We start from the raw sequence: 24,914 nt of genomic DNA, 5'->3' as shown, positions 1-24,914 counted from the left end.
CTCAGGTCACGATCTCATAATTCGTGAGTTCGAGCCCCGTGTCAGGCTCTGTGTTGACCGTGCAGAGCCTGCTTAGGATTCTTTCTCCCTCTCTCTTTGCCCCTCCCCAACTTGCACTCTTTCTCAAAATAAATAAACTTAACTAAGTAAATATAGATTAATCATATATTTGAGACATTTGATGTAATATTATTTCATATGAAATGTTAAGTGGTGGATTTTGGTTGTGTAAATTATTTAAGAAGGGGCAATCATAGAGTCCTCATCTTTAAAGAAGAAACTCTTAAGGACTCACTAAATGACCATTGCCTAACACAGAGATGCTAGCTATTCTCTGCCTCTCTCTCTGAATCCCGCAATACAGATGCATTACCCCTGTTGAACGTATACTTTGATCATTCCTGTGGATTAATCCAATGACTGGAAATTTTGGCTCTAAACAAATAATTGGCAGAGAACACACAGTTTTGGAAAATATTGCATGGAATTCTACTTAAATACTCTCTTATAAGTATATAAGCTATAATTAAATTGTTGGCCACATTTTTTTATTGTGATGAGAAGTTCAATTTAATACCTTTTCTATACACTTTACCTATGTGAGACATGGAATAATTGATAGTTTTCTTTATAGCAAGTTTGCTGTGATTACTCTTTAATGTGATCATGTAGATGCAAAAAAAATATTTAACAATATGTGTCCATAATTTAGCAAATAGTCTAATTTCAACAAGATATTTCTAGGAGGCACAGTTGTATATGTATCTCTTTCTACTTTTACATTTAAATTCATGTACCTAAATGTAGTATGTGATACTCATTTTACATATTTTTGAAGGGAGCTCCTGTGAGCCGATATTGAATTCTTGTATCAGTTTTGCTCTGTGGTTGCTGAGGAGCTGGTGGGTGAAAGTCGTGTTCTTTTTATAATACAGATTCTTTTCTTTTTTTTCTCTAGGATTTCAAATGTTAATAGTGAATGTTATTGTGCAAATAGCCCTTCAGATATATATATATATATATTTTTTTTTCTTAACAAATCACAGAGTACAAATTGGTTAAGAATATTTGTAAATAAATATTGTTATTTGAGCTCAGATTTTGTATATGCTAATGTCTTCTGAAGGATCACCTAAAAGTGAAAGAACATAAACGTTTCAATGTGAATTAGCCTAATACAATGCTGTAATGAAGATCCCACCTCATCACTGATGCTGTTCCCAACAGTAGGGAGTGATTTGTCGTCACTTGCCAATTTACTTAAACAAAGAGTGAAATTTTCACTTTTAGGCTTACAGTTCAAGCTGAATGTCCAATGCACTTGGAGGATTTTCCTATGGATGCTCATTCGTGTCCTCTGAAATTTGGCAGCTGTAAGTATGGGGTTGGAGGTACATATTTTGGGTCTGTATAATCAAGGAGAGCTTGCTGCAATGCTCAACTATAGAGTTTTCTTCTAGTATTGTGAAATGCTTAATATTTACCCAAAAAGATATAGAAGTAAAAGACTTGCTGATTTCCCTCAAGGAACTAATTTGCTAGCCCTATTGTACTCTCAAATATCATTATATTTTAATCATGGTGTTTAAATTATCCCTTGTTTTACTGCTGATAAAGAACATCATGTGTTTTTATACATGGGAAAAGGTAGTCTAGTAGCTCCTTGTCAAGGTCCAGACCATGTCATTTACCTTCTTTTCCAAGTTCTAGCACACTAAAAATGCAAAAATAATTTTTTTTAATAACTAGGAATGAATTGTAAGGATTAGATTCTGTTGTTTATTAAAGCAATAATCAGCGTGTTGCAAGTGGCAGGCACAGAAGCTGGATCTGTGCAATTATCTTCCTACTTTTCAACTAAATGGAAGTGATTTTGTTTTTAATTTCCTAAAATAAATTTGAAGGGGATGATGCAGTTGGATTGCTGCATGCAGGCACCTTCTGTGTACATGAAATATTTCAGAAAAGGCTCTGTGTATTTGGCTATTCTCTGGGTCACTGAGGTTATATCTTGTATGTCAAGCAGAAGCATCCACTCTGCTGGAATAATTGAAAAGAGGGAAGGTCAAATCATCTCCCAAGGCCCACAAAGCATTTAGGGCAGGTTTGGGATAAATTCATGGAGAGGACTGTCACAGCTTCTCTCTTGTGTTAGCCTGTCCCATTACCTAAGCTTTTCAGAAACCTACCTTGCTCTTTCAGGTATCCCCATCTTTGTCCATTCAGGGCACCTTTTGATTTTTCATTCCCTTGAACAGAAATGAAGTGCTCTCACCTGGTTAAAAAGATGCATGATTGAATAAGTGCCTTTACCCTACAGACTGTATCAAGTGAAAGAAAAGGGAAGAAAGATAGCTAATATGAATGCAAACTCCTCTAATTATTTTGATGACCACAGTCTTGTGGACTGAGAAGTTCAATCTCGTTTGTTCTGTTCATTCTGACAAAAGGTGTCAGCTCTCAATTTTCTTTGAGACTCTCTTCTTTAAGTACAAAGCCTTCTTTTATTGTCATGGAAACCATCACTTCAATACTGGCATTTTTTCCAAAATTATTTAAGATAGTCAATCATGTTATACAACATAAACATGATGCTGAAAAAACTACAGCAGATGCAGCAGAGAAAACCTCATTTGCATTACATAAGTGGCATTAAAGAGAAAATTGAAAAGGCTTGATACCAAGGAAAGGATTTATTCAAAATGCAGCAACGGCTCAAGAAGGGAAGGAATTTTTCACTGGGCAAGTCAGTACCATTAAGGCACCAAATATAAATGATTTGATGTCTCCATTTTGAATATGCAATAAATATGCTTAAAAATATGTTAAATGAAATTTAAAAATCCCCTGTAGTGTGTCCACAGAGTAGTGAAATATTGCATGCTTGAGAACACGGCTTTCTCCATCTCAAAGTGATACTGACAACACGCAAAGTTTATTGTTAGGCATTCTCTAAGTAATTGCTTTTGGATTTCATTTTCTTCATGTTTGTTTTCTGACACTTTGAATGAACAATTTGTATATTCTCTTACTGATCCTTGACGATAGTAGGTGCCTGATCCATAAGTGTTAAAAGTATGGACATTGAGCATGGTATAACAAACCAACCCAAACCTTAAAATGTTGGCACAACAGATTTTGGCAGAAACAGCCATTTGTTTATTCCTCTTCTGCTTACAAGCCCCCTTTTCTCCCCTAAAGTGATAGAATTTATGGAAACGTATCATTGTCCTCAAATTAAAGAAGCATCTTTTGTATAAATGTACAATTTTGAATTCATTTTTGTTTTGCTTTATTTCTGTTGCCTTACCTCTTTATATATTTTCTTGCTATTTAAAAGTTCCTGAATGGGAGTCTGGATATATTCTGTCCATTAGTCCAAAGGAGATTGTAAATCATCTTCTGGGATAAAAGTTAATAATTAAAAATAATTTGGGGATTTTTTTCTGGTTATCAAATATTCAGAATCAAGTCAAGGTGCATTTGATGTTTAATGCAGATTAGGACTCAAAAATGGGCTAGTTACCAGAATTAAATGTAATGATTTAATGAAAATCCAATTTAGAGATAGAGTTTATAGTAAAATGTGTAAAACAAGCTATCTTTCTCTCCTTTTTTACACTTTACTGATAAACACTGCAATGGTCTCCTGGTTTATATGTGTGTTTGTGGGCCAGGAATGCCTTTCTGGTCTTTCGTAACTTTCTGCTTTGTCTTCTCTCACCAGTCTCTAAAAACCATATTCCTGTCTGACTAATGAAATGCTATCATTGCTTTTTCATGAAACACATGGGAAGTATCAGTCACTTTCTTTAACAGATTCTTGGGCTCCTATGCAGATTTCCATCTTCTGTAAAATTAAATAACATAAGAAAATAATATATATTACGAGTTTATTGATCAATCTAGCAAGAATGAACCAAGAACTTTTTCTGGGTGACAGCCTCTGTGCCAGGTGCAAGCAGTGTAGACATGAGCAAGATAGAGTCCCTGCCCTTCAGTGTCTCACTAGTTCCTCAAAAGTGTCACTGCACTTGTAGGGTGTTATTTTCTCTTATTGATGTTTAAATGTTAAACATCACAATTCAAAAGTAGAATGATTACACGTAAGAAAACTTCATAATTTATTAATATTCACAACTATTGATGTATATTCATGGGGAAAACAAAACAAGCCACTTGATGATCTGCAAATGGATTGCTAGTTATCCACATTACCAATGTTACTTATTTAATCATAATAGCAGAATCATCAGTGATTAACTAATTGAAATTAATACAGACTTAGACTTTAGAGTAACTAGAATTCATATGCCAACTATAGGAATATAACTGCTATAAATGTGTATACACACACATACAAAGATATACAGATATATATATATATATATATATATATATATATATATATATATTTAGAATCCTATTTAAAATATTGGTTCATATAATATAATTATGGATATAGGTGAATATGGAAACAGTGAAAAGAGTATTTCACTGATATTAACATTTAGTAGTAACACTCAGAAACCAGGCAACATTGTAGTATGCTATTAAAGACCACACAGAAAATAAGATGCAAACTCATAAACATTCACTTTATTGTTACTGATGCTTAAGTGTGAATTTATTTGTGATCTCAGACCTTGGATCAACATAGGTAGCAGGGTCATCCCAGAACAATGTTATCAAACTAGAAACCTTGTCGATGGAATGTAAATGAATTTTCCGGAATCCCAGAGAGCTAGGGGCAGGGATATTGCTAGAGACAGCTAATCCTTTCTCTCTTCTAATTGACAACGTAACTCTAATGCTGAGGTTTGCTCAAGAACCAGGAGTAACTAATGCTTCTCTAAAACATTCCCATGAGCAAAAGTACATAGAAGTTCTTCAACAGGTCAATAGTATAACAAGAATTATCTGTTAATTCAACTGCTGGAGAGACTATCTTCATGGAGAGGTCATAACAGCTACGGGGAAATGCCGGGGCCAGAGAAAGGCTAAGACAAGATGTGCTGCCTGCCCTCCAGCACTAGAATCATCTAACTTCTGCTAAGTTCTGTATCTTTGGCCAAATAAATCAGAAGGTTATACCGGGTCTGTATATGTTTTGTCTATTGCCAGTCCATAAATTAACTGGGATGCTATGAAAGTATAGTCCAGTGAGATCTATGTGCATTGATTTTAAAATGAACATCTTTTAAGGAGTACATATATCTTGATGAGATTATGGCATTCTGATTTATTTTACATGTTCTGCAATAACTAGTTCTCATTCTTCTAATGAAATGCATTGAATCATGAGAGCCAAGTCATTTAGTTCTTAACCAGGGAAAGGTTTTGAAGAAAAACTTACAAAACTAACTACAAAAACAGTCCTTAAACTAAATACAATGCAATTCATCAGTATTCTCGTATGGTAATAAGGTACCTTTATGTCCAGAGAGTGCTATCATTTTGAATTATAAACGTTATTTCATAAGAGATTGCTATTGCTATTTCGAAGCGAGCCATTTAAATGGACTTTGGGTATTTAAAAGCTATTTATTACAATGTCTTCATCTACTACCTTGGAATTATGGAAGATATTTTAACCATCTCAGGGCTCAGTGATTTTTGTAAGCTCTGAAGAGATATTTGCTGTTCACTTCTCAAAGTGATTGCAATGAAAATACTCTGCGGTCATGATTTTCTCTCTTGATCTGCTTCAACATTCTTCATATTGAAAGTTGTAAATTTCAAAGACTTTTTTTTACTCTATAATCTATAAATATCAAGTTTTATAATAAATAGTGTTTCTATGTAATATATAACTTTTGATGTTGCACTTTGTTGATGGTTCTTAACTAAAGTGCTTAATTTTTTTTTTTCTACAGATGCATATACCACTTCAGAGGTCACTTATATTTGGACTTACAATGCATCTGATTCAGTGCAAGTTGCTCCTGATGGTTCCAGGTTAAATCAATATGATCTGCTGGGCCAATCAATTGGGAAAGAGACAATTAAATCCAGTACAGGTTAGTAAAATAAGCCTAAAAAGGAGCAACTTTTTTTTTTTAATGTTTATTTATTTTTGAGACAGAGAGAGACAGAGCATGAATGGGGGAGGGGCAAAGAGAGAGGGAGACACAGAATCCAAAGCAGGCTCCAGGCTCTGAGCTGTCAGCACAGAGCCCGACACAGGGCTGGAACTCACAAATTGTGAGATCATGACCTGAGCCGAAGTTGGACGCTTAACCAACTGAGCCACCCAGGTGCCCCCTGCAAAAAAGCACGTTTATAATAAAATTGATGGGTTGAAGTCATTGGAAATACGTTAGTTTGCTTAACAACTTTTGCTCCTGGTCTCAAGAACTAGCAGCACAGATTGCAGGAGCTTGTTAGATATTTACAGTCTCAGACCTGACTTCCTACTAAGTCTGGATCTGCATTTTAACAAGATTCCAAGGAGATTCCAAGGAGGTGTGCATAAAGTTTAGAAACAGTGGTCTAAAATATACTGCCAATTCAAAGAGTGCATGTCTTTTCAGACAAGACAATTTTACCCTCAAACAGTGTTACAATTTCCCTAGTTTTCTAATTATTTTCCTCCTATTTTGGATAATTTATGACTATTCAACTCCTGATTTCTGGATAATTACTACTGGCCTGCATGGGAAAGCTGATGCCTTTTCTTTCTTAGAATTTTTTTTTTTTTTTTACCGTTTATTCAGTTTTGAGAGAGAGAGAGACAGAGTGTGAGCAGAGTAGGGTTAGAGAGAGAGGGAGACACGGAATCTGAAGCAGTCTTCAGGCTCTGAGCTGTCAGCACAGAGCCTGATGCGGGGCTTGAACTCACAAACCATGAGATCATGACTTGAGCCGAAGTCAGACATTTAACTGACTGAGCCACCCAGGTGCCCCAAGCTGATGCCTTTTCTAAGGGCCGCACTCATCTAAGAAAAAGCAGTCACATTGAACTAATGATTGTATATCTGTCAGGTGTAACCTCAGAGACCAGAAAGGAAGATAGCTCTCAGGACTGGATAGAAATAATGGCAGTGAATTAGAGTACACATACAACATTGAGACAGTCAGAATGGGTGACAGGGTCAAAAGTGGAGAATTTGGGCCAGAAGACTGGGTCAGTTTTGGAGATGTGACCAGAGACTGGCACTTTAAAAAGCCGAGAGTTAGAACAATCAGAGCAGAGACTGGAAGTTGGTATCAGTGGGGATAAGAGACCTGAGCAAGTAAGATAATTCATGATCAGAGAGCATTTGTGCATCCTGTATCCCCTTGGTCAACAAGCATGACCTGGAGAGAAAGAGAAATGCTGTACCTCAGGCATGTAGTGCAAGTTTCTTGGTAATATTAAAATTCACTTTTAAAAATCCTTGCTATGCTAAAGAGGCATTTAAAGGTTTATACTTTTCATGGCGTATATGTGATAAATTCTTTTTTTTTTTTTAAATCAGGGACTGTTCTTTCTCAAATCCGTTCCATTTCCAAAATGTTCAAACTATTGACTATTACAGTTCCTTAAGCTTCTTAAATTTTTCTTCTAGGTGAATATACCGTAATGACAGCTCATTTCCACTTGAAAAGAAAAATTGGGTATTTTGTGATTCAGACTTATCTGCCTTGCATCATGACTGTCATTCTCTCCCAAGTGTCATTCTGGCTTAACAGAGAATCTGTTCCTGCAAGAACTGTGTTCGGTGAGTGAATAACTACACACTTTCTTGTACAGCACATTATGTTTTGTAGCAAACTTTCAAAGGCATTATCTCTCTTGATACTCACACCAGTAATTTGTGGTGTGTGGGGCTGGGCATGTCGGCTCCTTTTAGAGGTGAGGAAGCTGAGGCTCAGAGAGTTAAATACAGAGTCAGTGCCACCCTGTTAATAAGAGATATAAACACTACTCAGATTTTCTGGAAATATATTCAGTCTTCTTTCTGTTTTGCTCTTCTTTTATTGTCAAATTGGTTTCCATACAACACCCGGTGCTCATCCCAACAGGTGCCCTCCTCAATGCCCATCACCCACTTTCCCCTCTCCCCCACCCCCCCATCAACCCTGTTTGTTCTCAGTATTTAAGAGTCTCTTATTGTTTGCTTCCTTCCCTCTCTGTTTGCTCTTCTTTTCATTTTGCTTTTCATCATTTGTTTCCATGTTAGCATAAAGAGAATATTCTTAGAGGCTTTGACTTGGAGTGTAACAGTACCGTATTTCTGGGTGTTCTATGTTTATTTCTGCTTTGTTCTCTTTTTAGATGGACAAAGATGATTTTTGTATTTCAGGTTAGACAGAGAAAGGGAAGAAGAGAAAGAGAAAGAGACCTCTCATTCACTACGACTAGTGTGTTTAATAAAGTAATTTTCTTGATTTTAACGATGCAGGGGAATTACTGCTTTTTGGATGAATCGAAGTAGGCTGAACACATCTTGCACAAAGTAGATTACCTTTGTGTGTTTGTTCCCCTCGTTCATTTAATGTTTTATTGAGGATACACTCTGTTGGATATTGTACCAGGCCTTAGAGCTCAAATACATATAAAATATAGTCCCTGCATTCAACTAGTTCAGTAATAGCGGAGGGCAACAGAATAAGCAGAAGAGATAATGGTGATACAAGATTAAGGCATTATAAAAGAGGTATATAAAAGTTATTACAAGAAAGCAACAAGGATCCTCTCTAAAAGAACTGGTTAAGTAGTTTAGTTAACACTTGAGCTAAGTCTTGAAGGATGATGGGAGTTTCCCAGACAGATGGAATTAAGCAGGAATCCTACCAGAAAGGTAGACTGTGCCATAACATCAAGGGATGGAAGCACATAGTGTGTTCAGTTGCCGTGAACTTCTTCAGTGTTAGTGTAGATACATACAGATAGAAGTATTGTTTGAGGCCTAGATGACAAGAGCCTTGTAACCCAGGCTAGCACAAGGTATCTCTATCTTAACAGGCTACAGCAACTCATTTTAGTATTTTGAAGGCATGTAAAATGTTTAGAACAATGACTGACATTTAATACGTGCTATATGATATTAGCTATTCTTATTATCAATGCACAAAAATTGGTTTGATTTTCAACACCAGCAATTAATCATTCGAAAGGAAATTAAGACAATGATTCTATTTACAATGCATTGAAAAAGAATAAAATACCTAGGGATAAATTTAACCAAGTAGGTGAAGGACTTGTCCACTGAAAAACTAAAAAAACTTTGCTGAGAGAAATTAAAGAATACCTAATTAAATGGAAAGACATGTACATGGATTAGACATGTACATGGAAAGACATGATCATTAGAAGACAGTACTGTTAAAATGGGAATAATCCCCAAAGTGGTCTATAGATTCAATTCAATACCTGTCAAAAGTCCAATGGCCTTTTACAGAAATGGCAAAAGGCAATCCTCAAATTCATAGGGAATTATAAGAGGCTCCAAATAACCAATATAATATGGAAAAAGAAAAACAAAGTTGGCTACTACACATTTCCCAGTTTCAAAACAGTACAAAGAAAGCTACATTAATCAAAACAGTGTGGTAGTGGCATAAGGATAGACATATAGATCAATAGAATAAAATCAAGAGAGAAACAAACATTCACGGTGAATTGAGTGTATTAACACCACTCTAGGGACTTTTGGCAAGGGTACCTGCAGCTAGAAGACCACCACATACAAAGAAATTAAGTTGGACTCCTCCCTCACTCCAGATACAGCAGTGAACTCAAATGGATATAAAACTTTAATGTAAAATCTAAAACCATAAAGCTATTGAAAGAAAGCATATGATAAATCTTTACGATCTTAGGCCTAGCAATGGATTCTTAGATTTGACAACAAAGGCATGAGTGACAAAGAAAAAATAAATAAATTGGATTCGTGAAATTTGAAAACTTTTGTGCCTCAAGGAACATTATCAAGAATGTGAAAAGACAACTTACATGTGGGAGAAAATACTTTCAAATTGTATATCTGATAAAGATTTAATGTCCTGAATTAATAAAGAACTCTAAGACTCCAAAAAAAAAAAAAAACCCTAAAACCAGACTTAAAAAATGGACAAAGAACTTGAATAGACTTTTTTTCTACAGAAAGTATACAAATGGCAAACAAGAACATGAAATGCTGTGAAACAACATTGGACATTAAAGAAATACAAATCAAAACCACAATAAAATACATTTCACACACATTGGGATGGTAATAATAATAATATCAAAACAAAACAAAACAAAACCACAAGAAATAAGTGTTGGTGATGTTGTGGAGAAATAGAAACCCTTATGTATTGCTGGTGGGAATGTAAAATGATGTAACCTCAGTGGGCAGTAGTTTGGCACTTCCTTAAAAAGTTCAATATAGAATTTTTTCCCATATGACCTATGGTTCCACCTTGAGGTATATACCTAAGATTAGTGAAAACATATGTTCCCATGGAAACTTGTATGCAAATGTTTATAGCAGCATCGTTTGTAATAATCAAAAGGTAGAAACAACACAGATTTCCTCCAGCAGGTGAATGGATAGCCAAAATGTGCTTTACACTTACAATGGGACATTATTCACCGATAAAAGTGACTAAACACTGATAGAATGCTACCACATGGGTGAACTTGAAAAACGTGCTAAGTGAAAGAACGTGGCCACAAAACGTCTTTGTATGATTCCTTTCATAAGAATTATCCAGGGGCGCCTGGGTGGCGCAGTCGGTTAAGCGTCCGACTTCAGCCAGGTCACGATCTCACGGTCCGTGAGTTCGAGCCCCGCGTCGGGCTCTGGGCTGATGGCTCGGAGCCTGGAGCCTGTTTCTGATTCTGTGTCTCCCTCTCTCTCTGCCCCTCCCCCGTTCATGCTCTGTCTCTCTCTGTCCCAAAAATAAATAAACGTTGAAAAAAAAAATTAAAAAAAAAATAAAAAAAAGAATTATCCAAATAGGTAAATCCATAGAGATGGACGGCATTTAGTGGTTGCCAGTAAATGGAGGCAGGGAAAATGGGGGGTTGGTTGTTCCTTAATAGGAACAGGATGTTCCTCTAGCGTAATGAAAGGGTTTGAAACTAGAGAGAGGTGGTGGTTTGCAGAACACTGTGAATGCATATATGCCGCTGAATTGTATACTTTAAAATGGTTAATTATATATATATATATATACATATATAAATAAAAAGTATTTTACTAAGGTGAAATTCATATATATATATATATATATAAATTCATATATATATATGAATTTCACCTTAGTAAAATACTTTTTATATATATATATATATATATAAATTCATATATATATATATGAATTTCACCTTAGTAAAATACTTTTTAAAAGTCACGGATTAAAAAAAAAAACCAGCAAGGAATGATCACATCAAAGATTTCCCAGGATTTAGACTCAGAAGTATCTTCTCAGATACCTATTTCAAAAATTGCAAATTTTTGAGGCAAAAGCAGAAAAAAAAATGATGTGGCAAAAAATAAGAGAAAACTTCCATTCAGATAGTTTAAACAATAAAGGTGCATGATTTTCAGAGCATAAGTAATACAGAAAAAAATTTAGGATAAGATTACATAATTGTTACTGAATTAATATTCCAGAAGGATCTAAATTTATATGTAAATATGTGTCAGATAAAATAGAATGATGAAGTATTTGTTTAATAGAGGTTGTGAAGAAAATAAATTGAGGCAAATAAAGACAGATTTCATAGTATAAATGACATAGATGTATACATTAAAAGAGGCCAACAGGACTCTAATTAAATATACAGGAGAGATACATACATGAATAAATATTTAACTTTGAATCAATGGAATGTGTTAGAGTCAAGGCTGCTAGGTTGGAGTATAACAAATGTACCAAAGCTTTTAAAGATTGGTTGTAAAAGTTAACATGTATAAAATTAAGAATCCAGGCTATCTTTGAATGCGTACACTTTATGTGAATTATTTACACTAAAGATGTAGGGATCCATCCAAAAGTCAGATGTTCGTATCAATTAAAACCATTAGGTGGTAAGAACATTTTTAGTATTATCTCTACAAATTATTCTGTGTAAAGTTTTGTAATAAATGTAATCCTGTGTGAGTGTATGTGTTATGTGCGTGTGCACAAGTAGAAGATAAACAAAAATCTGGTGTCTTGCCTCAGTGAAACTTGAAAGCTGCATAGCCATCCTATTCCACCTTCATTCCACCATTGCCTGTTTTCTGCCTCTATCTGTATCTGAACATCATCATCTGACTGATACAGAGCCAAACTCTAACCTCTTCAGATCTCTGTCTCTGAATTCATAGTCGGGTTTACAAGCTAGTGAGAGATCATTAAATCATCTGCCCTCCTCATGCTTGTAAGGCCTTCTGTGATGGATAACCCACTCAGGCTAAAAACCATCACAGTTTGGGGCGCCTGGGTGGCGCAGTCAGTTAAGCGTCCGACTTCAGCCAGGTCACGATCTCGCGGTCCGTGAGTTCGAGCCCCGCGTCAGGCTCTGGGCTGATGGCTCAGAGCCTGGAGCTTGTTTCTGATTCTGTGTCTGCCCCTCCCCCGTTCATGCTCTGTCTCTCTCTGTCCCAAAAATAAATAAATGTTGAAAAAAAATAAAAAAAACCATCACAGTTAAGAAATTAATATGCCCTGAGAGACAGAAGTCAAATTTTTCAACCTTTGAGATCTGGCTTCATGCTATGAATAGAATAAGAACAGAGTCTGGAGCCTGATTCAGATCTGTGTCTCCCTCTGTGCCACCCCCCCCCCCCCCGCCAAATAAATAAACATTAAAACAAAAAAGAAAAGAAAAAAAAAGAAAATAGAGCAAACAAGATAGTAGGCATAGGAATAGAAATTACAATATGGGGGCGCCTGGGTGGCTCAGTCAGTAAAGCATCTTCTGACTTCTGCTCAGGTCATGATCTCACGGCGAGTTCGAGTCCCGCGTTGGGCTCTGTGCTGACGGCTCAGAGCCTGGAGCCCACTTCAGATTCTGTGTCTCCCCCTCTCTCTGCGCCCCCCCCCATGCTCATGCTCTGCCTGTCTCTGTCTTTCAATAATAAATAAATGTTAAAAAAAAAGAAGGTATAATATGTATCCCTTGGTATTAGAGACTTTGTTCCATTATATTGGGCTTTATCTGTTCAGGTTTTTGTCTATTGCATTCATTTTGTGACTGTAGAGCCAGCTTGATATTTTTCAAAGATCTTTTTTCAAAGGAACTGCCCGTGTATCTTGCGATGACAAAAGCCTTCTTTGATATTTCTCTGAGTGTTCATGCCCAATTCATTCAACACCAGCGAAATACTTACTGAGCATCTATTTATCAGCACTGTTCTAGATCTTTGGGGGATGTACCTTAATAAAAATCAAACACAGCTCCCTTCCTGATGAGGTAACTGCCCCCTGTTGCCAATAGAATAAGAAAGCACTTGGGTGACTTTAACCTTGTATCTCAGGCTTTGTGCTTTCAAAGCTCCTGTGAGTAGACAGTACATTTGCAACATACCAACCTCGTTTTGTGTTTGTATAAACATATCTATACATTTCTTTATTTTGTGAAATTGTGGCCCTGGTCCTTTCAGTTGCTTAACATCCTTCAGAACTTTATATAAATGAGAAATAATCATAACAGATTGGTCAATTATTACCTTTATATTTGAATTCAAATCACTTTTCAGATTTATTGATAAGTTTATGCCTATATGACTAAGTTTATATAAAAGTTTATATATGAACATATGAATATATGAATAAGATTATATATAAGAAATATATATTGGTATTTTTGTCTTAATATTATATTCAGCATGGAAAAGAGGGCTTTCTCTATTAAAAACTAAAATCCAATAACAAACATCTGTTAGGGTGTAAGTTTGTCGGGTAAAAAAGTACAGGGAGGTCAAATGCTTTATATTTCATGCTTCATTCATGGCATATACAAGGGCCTTAGCTGCTTGTCTTATATGATGAATTAGGAAATAATTAAAATTCCAAACAAGATATATTTGGATTGCTCATTTTTCTTCTTAGTTCTACAGATTTCTATGATTCAGTTTGACTGTATATACCAGGGAATCCAAAATGTAATGACTGAATATAATGAGGGTCTTTTTTTTTCCCATATAAAAGTCTACAAGTAGATGGTCCAAGGCAAGTATGGCCATACTATGGGCATCAGGGACTCAGTTTCTTTCTGTCTTTCTTCTTTGATATCCTTAGCATGGAGTTTTGCTTCATGGGCCAAAAAGGCTGTTGGTGCTACAGCCATCACATTCATATCCAGGAAACAGGAAGAAATAACCAAAAGGGCAAAAGACCTCTTCATAAGGTTTCCCAGTAGTCCCACCCAATAATCTCTATTTATATATCATTAGCCCAACTAGGTCTCATAACTGAGAATCTGAGAAATTGCCATGTGGAATAAATTCAGTGTTCAAATATTATACTCTGACTAAATATTGGATTGGTAGCTAGTAGTTTCTGCTACCATAAGAAAAATATAGTAGTTTGCTATAAAGGCCATAAAATTATTAAGAGCACATATTCTGGAACCATGGTTTCTTGGTTCAAAATCTGGTTCTGTTACTATCAATTTAGGTCACTTCTGGCCAGTTTATTTTTTTTCAATTTCTTTGCACCTTAGTTTCACCCCTCTGTAAAATTAGGATTAATGAAAACTCCATCATGACATAGTTTAAGGAATAAACACACACATACACATATTTGTACACACATGGAACACTTAGAACAATTCTGGCACATAATAAGTGCTATGCAATTATTTGCATTATTGTTACTATTTATCATCTATGACTTAATTCTCTCCTTCTTGTCAGGATATACATAAAGGATGGTCAGATCTTGCTTTAGTTTTAGTAGCAGTAATCACTTCCCAGGTGGCATATTTCGAGAGTTATGAACTCCGTAAACCTCTGGGGAAGACAGATCTGGGCAGGAATCCAGCTTCTTTGACATCATATCATCAGTGTTTTGTTTGTCTGAAGGGAATTTCAGAATCTTTCATATATGCTAGTGTGTATTCAATTTTAGTCAAGGCTCTTTTAATTACAGTGACGTGAAACACAAGTCAAGCTGGCTTATACCCCTTAGTTAACTTCATTTGTAATTAACCATGAGCTTGTGTAAGTGTAGACAAAAAACACATCTTAGATGTGCATTCCATCTCAAAATTCCATAACTGAGTCTCATTGGTTTAACACAGTTTACATTCTTGTCCTAATGCATAATCGTGGGCAGGTACACAATTATTAGCGGGACTTGGGTTACAAGCCACCCTTTGAACCAGTGGGTATTGTCACATCCACTGTGCAAATGGAGAAGGACTAGTTCCTACAGGAAAGAAGAATTGTGGGTTCCTATTAGAAAAAGTAATTCCTCACACATCCTCACACTGCTGTTTGTATCACATTTATATCTCACTTAGCTCTGTGATGATGACCTTGATTTCTACTTCACTGAGAAAACTGAAGCAATTGGAAAGAACCTCCCTAGAATCCCAAAGCCTCATCTATTCAAGCGCCTACACTCACAAACTCTGCTTGACTATGTTTCTATACAATGCTGACCCTTTCACCTGTGCACTATAACTCATCCCTTCTCAGCTGCTTCAAGGACATTATTCCAACAATACCTGCCCATTCTCTCTAACATCAGCAGTGTCTGTGATCCTTTATAATCTCAACAGAAATACAAATAATATGTTATTTACCTCATCCTCAAACCAAATTCCCATGACTCTACTAACCCTCTCTCTGCCACCTCATTTCATTTCTCTTCTTTTCAGTAGTTTTACTTGGAAGTTTATTTAATTAAATATTAAATGTTTATTTTAAACATTTAATTAAATATTAAATGTTTATTTTAAACATGTTAATTAAATATTAAATGTTTATTTAATATCTTCCATTTTTCTTCTCCCATGATCTCTCAGACCCACTCAACTCAAGCTTGTCTCTACTGTTTCACCAAACCTATTCCTGTCGAAATCCTCATCATTGCTAAATCCAGTGGCCAATTCTCAGATCAATTTACTTGATCTAATAGCAGACTTTGAAAGGGTACTTTCTTCCCACTAAATGAGAAGACATTTGTCGGAAAGAATTTCTTCATTTGGTTTCCAAGATAGGCATATGGTCTTGAGCTGTCCCTTACTTTTCATGCTTTCTGAGTCTCCTGTGCTCCATACTCTTTTCCAGACCACTTAGATATCAGAGGGCTCGAGGGATCAATATTTAGGCATTCTCTTCTCTATATTTTCTACTTTAGGAAGGATAACTTCATCCTTTATCATGGTATGCTACAATTTTGATGGGATAATTACCAAATTTATATCTCTGTCCAGACCTCCTCCCTCCAACTGTCTTCCTTACATCTCCCCTTGGATTTTCAGTATACATCTCAAACTCACTATGCACAAAATTGAACTTTCATTCCTCCTCTCCTTAAAACCTATAACCTTGCTTATACCCTAGACTGAACCACCATCATATCTCTCCTTGATCACTGAATGTCTTAGTCTGCTTGGGATGCCACAACATAATGCCACAGACTGGGAGGCTTGAACAACAGAAATTTATTTTGTCACAATCCTGGAGGCTAAATATCCATCATCAAGGCCCAGCAAGGTTGGCTTCTGGTGAGAGTTTTCTTTCTGGCTTACAGATGGCTACCTTCTCATATGTCCTCACCTGGCCTTCACATGGGGTTGAGGGGGGACAAGGGAAAGACAGGGAGGACATTAATCCTATTGAGTCCTATTGAATCAGAACCCCATCCTTATGACCTCAATTAATATCAGTTACTTCCTTAGAGACTCCATCCCTAAATACAGCCACACTAAGCATTGAGGCTTCAACATATGAATTTTGGAAGAATGTAAACATTCAATCCATAACACTGCACTAGACTTTTTGCTGTTTCTTGTTTCCACTCTTGTGGGACTTTGTTCCCAACATGGTAGCCAGAGGGATACTTTCAAAATGTAAGTCAGATCATGTCACGCCTGTTCTCTAAACCCACTGGCTCACCAATATAGTCAGAGTAAAAATGAAAGGCCCTTCAGAAGTCAGTAAGTCTTAGTTCAGTATGAACTCGCCCCACCTCCAAGCTCTACTTCTGCTACCCTTCCTATCTCTTACGCTTAGCCTAACATCCAGACTGGCCTCCTCCTTATTCCACGAACATGCCACTCATTCACTTATGAGCTTTGTCTCTTCTTACTGCCCAGACCTCTCTTACCTGCAGATACCTGTGTGGCTCATTCCTTCCATTTCCTTAGGGCTTTTCTAAACTGTCTTTTTCTCAAAGAGAACCACCTTACAGTCTACCTGAACTTTGTAAACAACTTCCCAATCCTATTTCTGTTCCTCCAGCCTACTCTACTTTTTTTCTCCATTGCATATATCATCTTTTGGTATGTTACAGAAAAATATTTTTTATGTAATTTTTCTCCCCCTCTGGAATTTAAATTTAAGGAGTGCAGTTATTTTTGTTTCTTTCTAAATGGATAGGAAATAAGTTGAATTAAGACAATAAGTAAATGAAAACTGATTTTAAATAGGTAGATGGTAGATATAGGTAGACAGACAAGCATATACATTTGTGAATTCAAAAAGAGGTAGACTGGCAAAACTAAAATCATATAAAATAAAAGGTAGTTTCTTAATTCTTTAAATTTTGAAGTCAGAGGGCTACTTCCAAAAGAAGATTGAATGGCTATTGGGAAAGCAATTAATAAAAATTATCCATTGCAATTGATCAGCTAAATATGTTTAGAAGGAACACAGTGCAGAGGGCTGCAATCACTCTGACACTAACTGTAAGGTCAAGGGGTTCCCAAGACTAGCCTCAAGTTTGATAACCCGCTAGAACTTATAAAATACACTGAACGCTGTTATACTCACGGTTATGGTTTATTACAGGGAAAAGGTACAGACTAAAATCAGCCAGGGGAAGAAATGCATAGAGTCTGGGCAAAGTTCAGATGCAAAGCTTTGTCCTTTCCACATGGAGCCATGGGCAGCATTGCTTTCCTGGCATTGATATGTGACCATACATACAGAACGTTGCCCACCAGGAAGGCTCACCTACACCTGAATGTCCAGAGTCTTTGTTGGGGCTCTGTCACATGGTTGACATGTTTGACATGGTTGACATGGTTGACATGGTTGACAGTGGTTGACTGGTCTTGTGGCTGATCTCAGTTTCCATTGCCTAGAAGGACAAGCTAATGTGGCATAGTAAAAACAAACAAACAAACAAACAACAAGAACAAAATGCCACCCTGGGGTGCCTGGGTGGCTCATTTGTTTAAACATCTGACTCTTGATTTTGGCTCAGATCATGATCTCATGGTTCGTGAGTTCAAGCCCCATGTCAGGCTCTGTGCTGACAGCATGGAGCCTGCTTTGGATTCTCTCTCTCTCTCTCTCTCTCTCTCTCTCCCTCTCCCTCTCTCTCTCTCTCCCTCTCTCTCCCAAGTAAATAAGTGAACATTAAAAAAACATAAAAAACAACCTGCCACCTTAAATCCAGTTGTTACTGGCTGACGGGCCCATAGCCCTCAGGCAAACAAAGCCACTCCTCTCAGGAGTGTTATTCCAAGGCCTAGACTTTTCCTCCCAGAAGCTGAAGGCAAAGGCCAAACCTCTATTTGGGTAAGGTTAAAATTCTTTACTCAACATACACTATACATTATGAAACCAAATGTTAAATATCTAATTATTAGATTTTCATTTTGAGTTATCAATATACCTGCTTTCTTCATACTTTTATCAATGTTGTCTCTAGTCTTCTTCCTCCCTTCCCCATTCTTACCTTCCCTTTATCCTGTTTCCCTCATCATTGTCTGATTCTCTCAACATTTAGTCCTACTCTGGGGCATTCCTTTCCCCTCAGCAGCATGTCCAGCAAGTTATTTAATATTAGAAACATATTGTTTACAGTGGAATTGGTTAGTGAAAAACCTGTTTCTTCCTTTAGTTCTAAAAAGCTATACACGAAATGGGCTCTGTGCACCTGGTATGTGAACGTATGAGCTACATACTGTAGGTGGTCATAAAATTGGTACATAAGAAGAACATTCCACTAAAACTTTGGGGAGAACAGTCATCTGTCTGGCAGAAAGTTCCTTAATTATGAGGTGTCTGGTGTTCAGTAAATAGAGAATTGTGATCTGAAATAATGAATATAGATCTTTTTCTTTAATTATAAAGCAGCTAATACTATTGAGTGCTTACTACATGTTTGAAAAAATACTACACCAGGAGCAAAGAGAGCTTAGCTTCTGTCTCCTGTCAGGTCCTGTCTCCACTTCTAGATTAAACAAGTGTGTAACCTCTCTAAACACGATTTTCTCCACTGTAAATGGATGTAAAATGTGTGTCATCTACCTCATAGAGGTGCTGAGAGGATCCATGAAACAGTATGTGCACAGGGTTTCTTAAGTCTTAAAGTAAACGGATACTTTTATTGCTTTATATATTTAACAAAGAGCAACTTTGATTATTTCCTGAGAACCAAGGATATTGTAGAATGTTCTGTGAATCCAAGTGGGGTGTGTGTGTGTGTGTGTGTGTGTGTGTGTGTGTGTGTGTTTCTTTCTTGAATTCAAGTTCCTTTAGCTAGAGTTTATAATCTCCGGTTCTGCAGTTTCAACTACTTCCCATATTCATATACAAGACCATTTCTTTCACTTTATCTGAACCGGCTGCTGAATACCATAGAGTTACATAGGATAGAAAAGATAGTAGATAGATGGTAAATAGATAGACAGATTTTACATATAATATATCTTTTATTATCTTAATATATGCATATCTAATTATGGGAACATATGTATATGTGTAGATGCTAGTCGTTTCCATTGTTTAAAAAAGGGTGATTGTAAAAAATCCGAAAATTTGGTAAAACAGGGACTCGTATTCTTGCATGGCAACACTGAACGGGAACTGAGTAGCAACAACCCCTTTGGACATGCAGTCTCTGGTCTGCCACAGCCCCTACTACTCCTCACTGTTGCCCACCTTACCTATGTATTTTCCCTGCCTAGTTCCTATGGACATAGGAATTTGCAGCCTATGATTAAGCCACGAAGAGATAGGAAAAAGCATTCTGTAAGAACTGGACAAAAAATCAAAAGCAAAGAGAGAGACAGTTGAACTCACAGAAAGAGTGGAGTGGTGCCTGGCAAGGGCTGGAGGGTGAGGAAAATAGGAAACGTCTGGTAAAATGGCACAAACTTTCAGTTATAAGAAGAATGAGGTTTGAAGATCTAATGTATAGCATGGTAACTGTGGTTGATAATACTGTATTGTATCGAAACTTTCTAAGGGACTAGAACTCAAATGTTTTTGCCAAAAGAAGGGGGGAAAGGTAAATATGTGGGGTGATGGGTCTATTAATTAACTATGGTGGGGATTTGACAATGTATAGCAGTTCATCACATGGTACACTTTAAATATGTTACGATTTTATCTGTCAATTTATACCTCAATAAAGGTGAAAAAAATTTTAATTAAAAGCAAAAAAGAGAAACTCAGAAAGTCACTTGGAGCAGCCTTAGAAGGAGACGTACATGGTTTTAAATGGAAAGCAGCAAGAAGCTGGCCAAGGGAGTAGAATGCCTGGGTGGTAACAGGAATTGAAACCAACAAAAGGAAAGCCCGCGCAGGGCAGAAGCAGTCTCTGCAACACGCATTCCAGATCCCTGTCTTCCACAAGGCTTGGGCTGCAGCGTGCTAACAGGAGGCACACCTGGCATCCCAGAATTGACTTTGGCACAAGGCAGCACATGCTAATCAGCAAGCTGCCAGCCCACCAGCCGCCCTCCTTCCCACTGTCGGCGACGCATCCCAGTCAGCCACTGCCAATTAGGAAAGTGACTGAGGCAAAATACATTAATAAACCATGGCAAGGAAAATTAGAAAGCCTTGCTAGTTCTAGTCTGGAGGCAGATTTAGAAGCTGTTTCGGGAATATAGGTGGCCTGGTTAAGCTTGATTGATGAGAATGACTTATTAGTAAGGCACGGGAAAAGAGTTAAAAGTGTATCCTATGATTTTGTCGAGGATGTACAAGTATCACTTCAATAGAGTTATAACCATTCAAATCATGAGGGCAGGTTATCCTATCCCATTGTCTATACCGAAATCTGTGTAATCATAATGATAATGATATATCATTATGATATATATGATATATATGATATATATGATATCATTATGATAATCATAATGATAATGAGGAAAAAAATACAATAGCATTTATTGTGCACCTTCTGGTCCTCATATACTCTCTTAGACACTTCACATTTACTCATGATTTAATTCTGAAAAGAAAACAAAAACCAGAACTCCAGTTAGGAAAGTAATTATCCCCCTTTTCAGGCAAGAACATTGAAACCTGGAGATATAAGCAACTATTTCATTATCAGACAGCAGGTCAGTAACAAAGAATTTGACCTTACAGCTCTTTGATTCCAATGCTTTCACATTTTCTATGGCACTGTTATGCTGTGAAACTACTTTTTCCTTTTTTTCCCTTTTTCTTTTAGAGCCTGAAGTCAGAAATATCCTGGGTGATTTCTTCATACAGGGCTAATTTCTGTTTGAGAGTCAGGCTTACTAAACATAGATCAGAACTTGAGGTGAACCTTCAGATTTGAGTTTGCTAGTTAACTGTTAGTATCAGTAGTTACTTATTAAGGTATTTCAGATTCCTTGCTTGCCCTATTCCTTGCCCCAAAGTTGATGCAATCTGATTATGGTTCAGCATCTAATATATTAAATGGCTTTTCAAAGTTCAGTCCTTCCAGGTGTCATATTCTGCGTTTTTAAGCAAAATTAACTGGGTTAACCCAGGTCTTTAAAAGTATAGCTCCATGAAATAACATCACTGTAGTCATTAGAAACTTCTGTTTAGTCCTAGGTGAAGAATTTGATTACTGCTTTTGACTGCAGTCTATAAAGTCATTTCTCTATAATTTACTTTGTTTTGGAACTCATCCGTGAAAGCTGATACCCTTATAGCATATATGAGGGAGAATTCAGGTGTTTCAAAAGGAGGGCGTTTTGCTTCAGTTTTTTTGTAAATATAATTTTTGTTTTCTTCATTTTAAGCTTTGCAATAACAAAATGGAAAATAATGTCTTTTATAGTCTGAGTATTTCACTGTTCATACAGGTTTAGGTCATTAAATATTTAGTTTCACTAGAGCAAAATTTTGACTGCATACTTATCCTTAGTTTTTAAACTGCCCAAAAAAAAGCTATTATTTATTTTCAAAAATCCTGGTTTTTCAAGGAAATGATTTCCACTTGGGCGACTTTTTTGTGATAAAATTTTTTTTTAATAATGTATTATTCATCACAAATAACATACTATCTCCCAGCTAAATCACCTCAGGGAGCTATAAGAAGTCACCAAAACTATTAACATTTGAACAGTCACTCTGCATTTTATGGCAATGCAATTACAAAGCTGAAATAGTAAAAGGATTTGAAAACAATGGAGAGTTTATACAGATGGTGTTTTATGCAGTCTCCTGTTCTTTCATTGTCTTATTGTCATCATACTGGATATATTATTTTTTTAAACTCATGAAATCTGAATATTACTGTTTTAATTCAGGCTGCTTCAATGAAGTACATAGACTGCGTGGCTTGTAGACAAGAGAAATTTATCTCACACGGTTTGGGAGACTGGAAGTCTGGGATCGGGATGCTAGCAGGATGGGGTTCTGGTGAGGGCCTCTCCTCAGGTGTGGACTGTTGATCTCTCATTATGTCCTCACATGGCTGAAAGAGAGTTTGCTTTCTGGCCTCTTCTTAGAAGGGCAGTAGTCCCATTCATGAGGGCTCCACCTATATGACCAAATCACCTCCCAAAGGCTCCCCCTCCCTAACACTGGGGATTAGATTTCAACATATGAATTTGGGGGAACATAGACATATGAATTGTGCTGTCCAAAACAATTACTGTGACATTTATAGTAACACCAGACCGGATTCTTATTTCTTAAGTAATGAAATAGAGGTTCAGGGATCTCACAGTGCTCCTCCTGACCGGCTGTATTCAACCATTTTTACATCCAGCCTTACTTTCATCGAGAACGTCTACCTCTTTCCTGTTATTATTTGAGCTTAGATGTGAACCATGCTAGGTTTCTTATAAGTCACCTCTCAAATATAATAAATTATGGTTGATGGGCAATTCTTACAAGACATTGGTCTTAAGTCATCATGACACTTCTAAACCCATGTGACAGCAAAAGGCTATCAAAATATGCCTAATCAAAGAGCTGAATCATAACCTTTTAGAAATCTAGGAAGAAAGTAGTTCAGTCATGAAGATGATAGGTTAACAAGACCAGAAATTTGTGGATCCACTCTGAAAAGACCTGAGGGCTTTCTTGGAACAATGGAAGAATGGAGGGTAATCTCAAAGCTTTCCTTTGTCTTCACTTGTAAGCCCCATGGTTTCTCAAGATAGGAAATGAATAACTAAAGTAAAATAGCCCAAGGCTTTCTAGGGATCCATTTACGCAGTGTAATCCTGTGTCTTTTGATTTTACTTAAACCACCACTAGATGGGACTCTTGCATCCTTGGTTTAGATTCTTAGCTGCTTTATCCAAACTTTGGGGGCCTTAATAAACTCAGAAATAACAGAGAAGCTAGTACCCTTTGTCTTACGGGTTCGAAAAGGGACATTTGCTTATATCATTTAATGTTCAGGCATATAAAATATATAATTCCCATTTTAGGGATAAAGTCACTGAGGCTGAGAGAGAGAGCAAAAAGGGAGAATCTAATATTTGTTGAGCAATTCTGTGTACCAGGCATATATGATGCTTCTACAATCCTCCCAAATCCATTAAAAATACCATTTCCATTTTGCAGATGGGGGAGGGACTGAAGCTTAGGAAAGTCACCTAACTGCTCTGGCAGAAGCAGAATCCAAACTCTTGCCTGAGTTTAGTGCACATTTCTCTGTGCATAGCCACTGCTCAAGCAATGTAAACACTTTAATGCATGATATAACTTTGAAATTTCTTAAGATATTAGGGGCTTTAGCAGTAAAATGCAAGGGTTAGAATTCATGATCTTGAAAAATACATGATATGGTCATACACCTGACTTTGAAAGAGGATTCTATTTATAGATTAGGCAGGGTAATGTAGTAGTGTGGGTTTTTGAGATTGACTGCTAGTTTTGTATCCCACTTCCCCTACTTGGTAACAGTATGAACTTCAGTAAGCCTCAGTTTCCTCAACAGCAAATGAGTATGATGATAGTACTTACAGTAGGTGCTTCTAAGTGACACATTTTATTGTCGTATCTGGAGTAATATAAGAATATGAGACTTGTGTGCAACAGATTTATACTATCTTTACATCACATTTATATTACAATGTTCTGATTAAACTTACTTTATTTGAAAGCTTACTAAATTCTTAACTTGTATTTTCCTTCATATAGAATTACAAATATGGTCCACCGCTGTTACTGTTCAGTTTTTAAAATTAGTTCTTTCAATCAGTGAACCAACAGATAATGAGTATTCACTGTTGCCAGAATCTGAGTTAGGTGGCAGCATTTTCAAAAGACACAATGAGCCACATGCCCACAAGCCGCTCAGAGTGTGGAGGAGTGAGACAGAAGTAAAGAATTATGGGTGCCAAGAGAGAAGTATATTAAAATAAGGTAAGAGCAAAAAGAAGAAACAATTATATCTGAAGAAGAAGACTTCAGAGAATCCCAAAGGGAAGAAGAATCAAGTCAAGCCTTGCAAATTAGTATGCTGGAAAAGGACATATTCTAAGCAGAGGGTACATAGTTATCAAAAGCAACATGAAGCTTATAGAGAACAACCAATTATTGATGGGTGTGCCTTAGGCGTGGGATTCATTT

General features: G+C 36.6%; 1 protein-coding gene across 1 annotated transcript in view; it reads left to right on the top strand.

Annotated features, from left to right (window-relative positions):
- The window catches only part of GABRA2 (gamma-aminobutyric acid type A receptor subunit alpha2), a 122,468-nt gene that overhangs the window by 72,467 nt on the left and 25,087 nt on the right, over nucleotides 1–24,914 (top strand). The window contains exons 6-8 of the mRNA XM_047091424.1: nucleotides 1,291–1,373; nucleotides 5,877–6,020; nucleotides 7,551–7,703. Of these exons, the coding sequence (XP_046947380.1) occupies nucleotides 1,291–1,373; nucleotides 5,877–6,020; nucleotides 7,551–7,703 (380 nt within the window). The remainder of the gene's footprint in view (nucleotides 1–1,290; nucleotides 1,374–5,876; nucleotides 6,021–7,550; nucleotides 7,704–24,914) is intronic.

The sequence above is a fragment of the Lynx rufus genome, unplaced genomic scaffold (assembly GCF_022079265.1).
Source record: "Lynx rufus isolate CCGP_SWC_20201006 ecotype Redwood Valley unplaced genomic scaffold, mLynRuf1.p SCAF_3, whole genome shotgun sequence".
NCBI classification, from domain to species: domain Eukaryota; kingdom Metazoa; phylum Chordata; class Mammalia; order Carnivora; family Felidae; genus Lynx; species Lynx rufus.
Note: the sequence above shows the minus strand (reverse complement) of the source record. Positions and strands in the feature narration are given on the sequence as shown.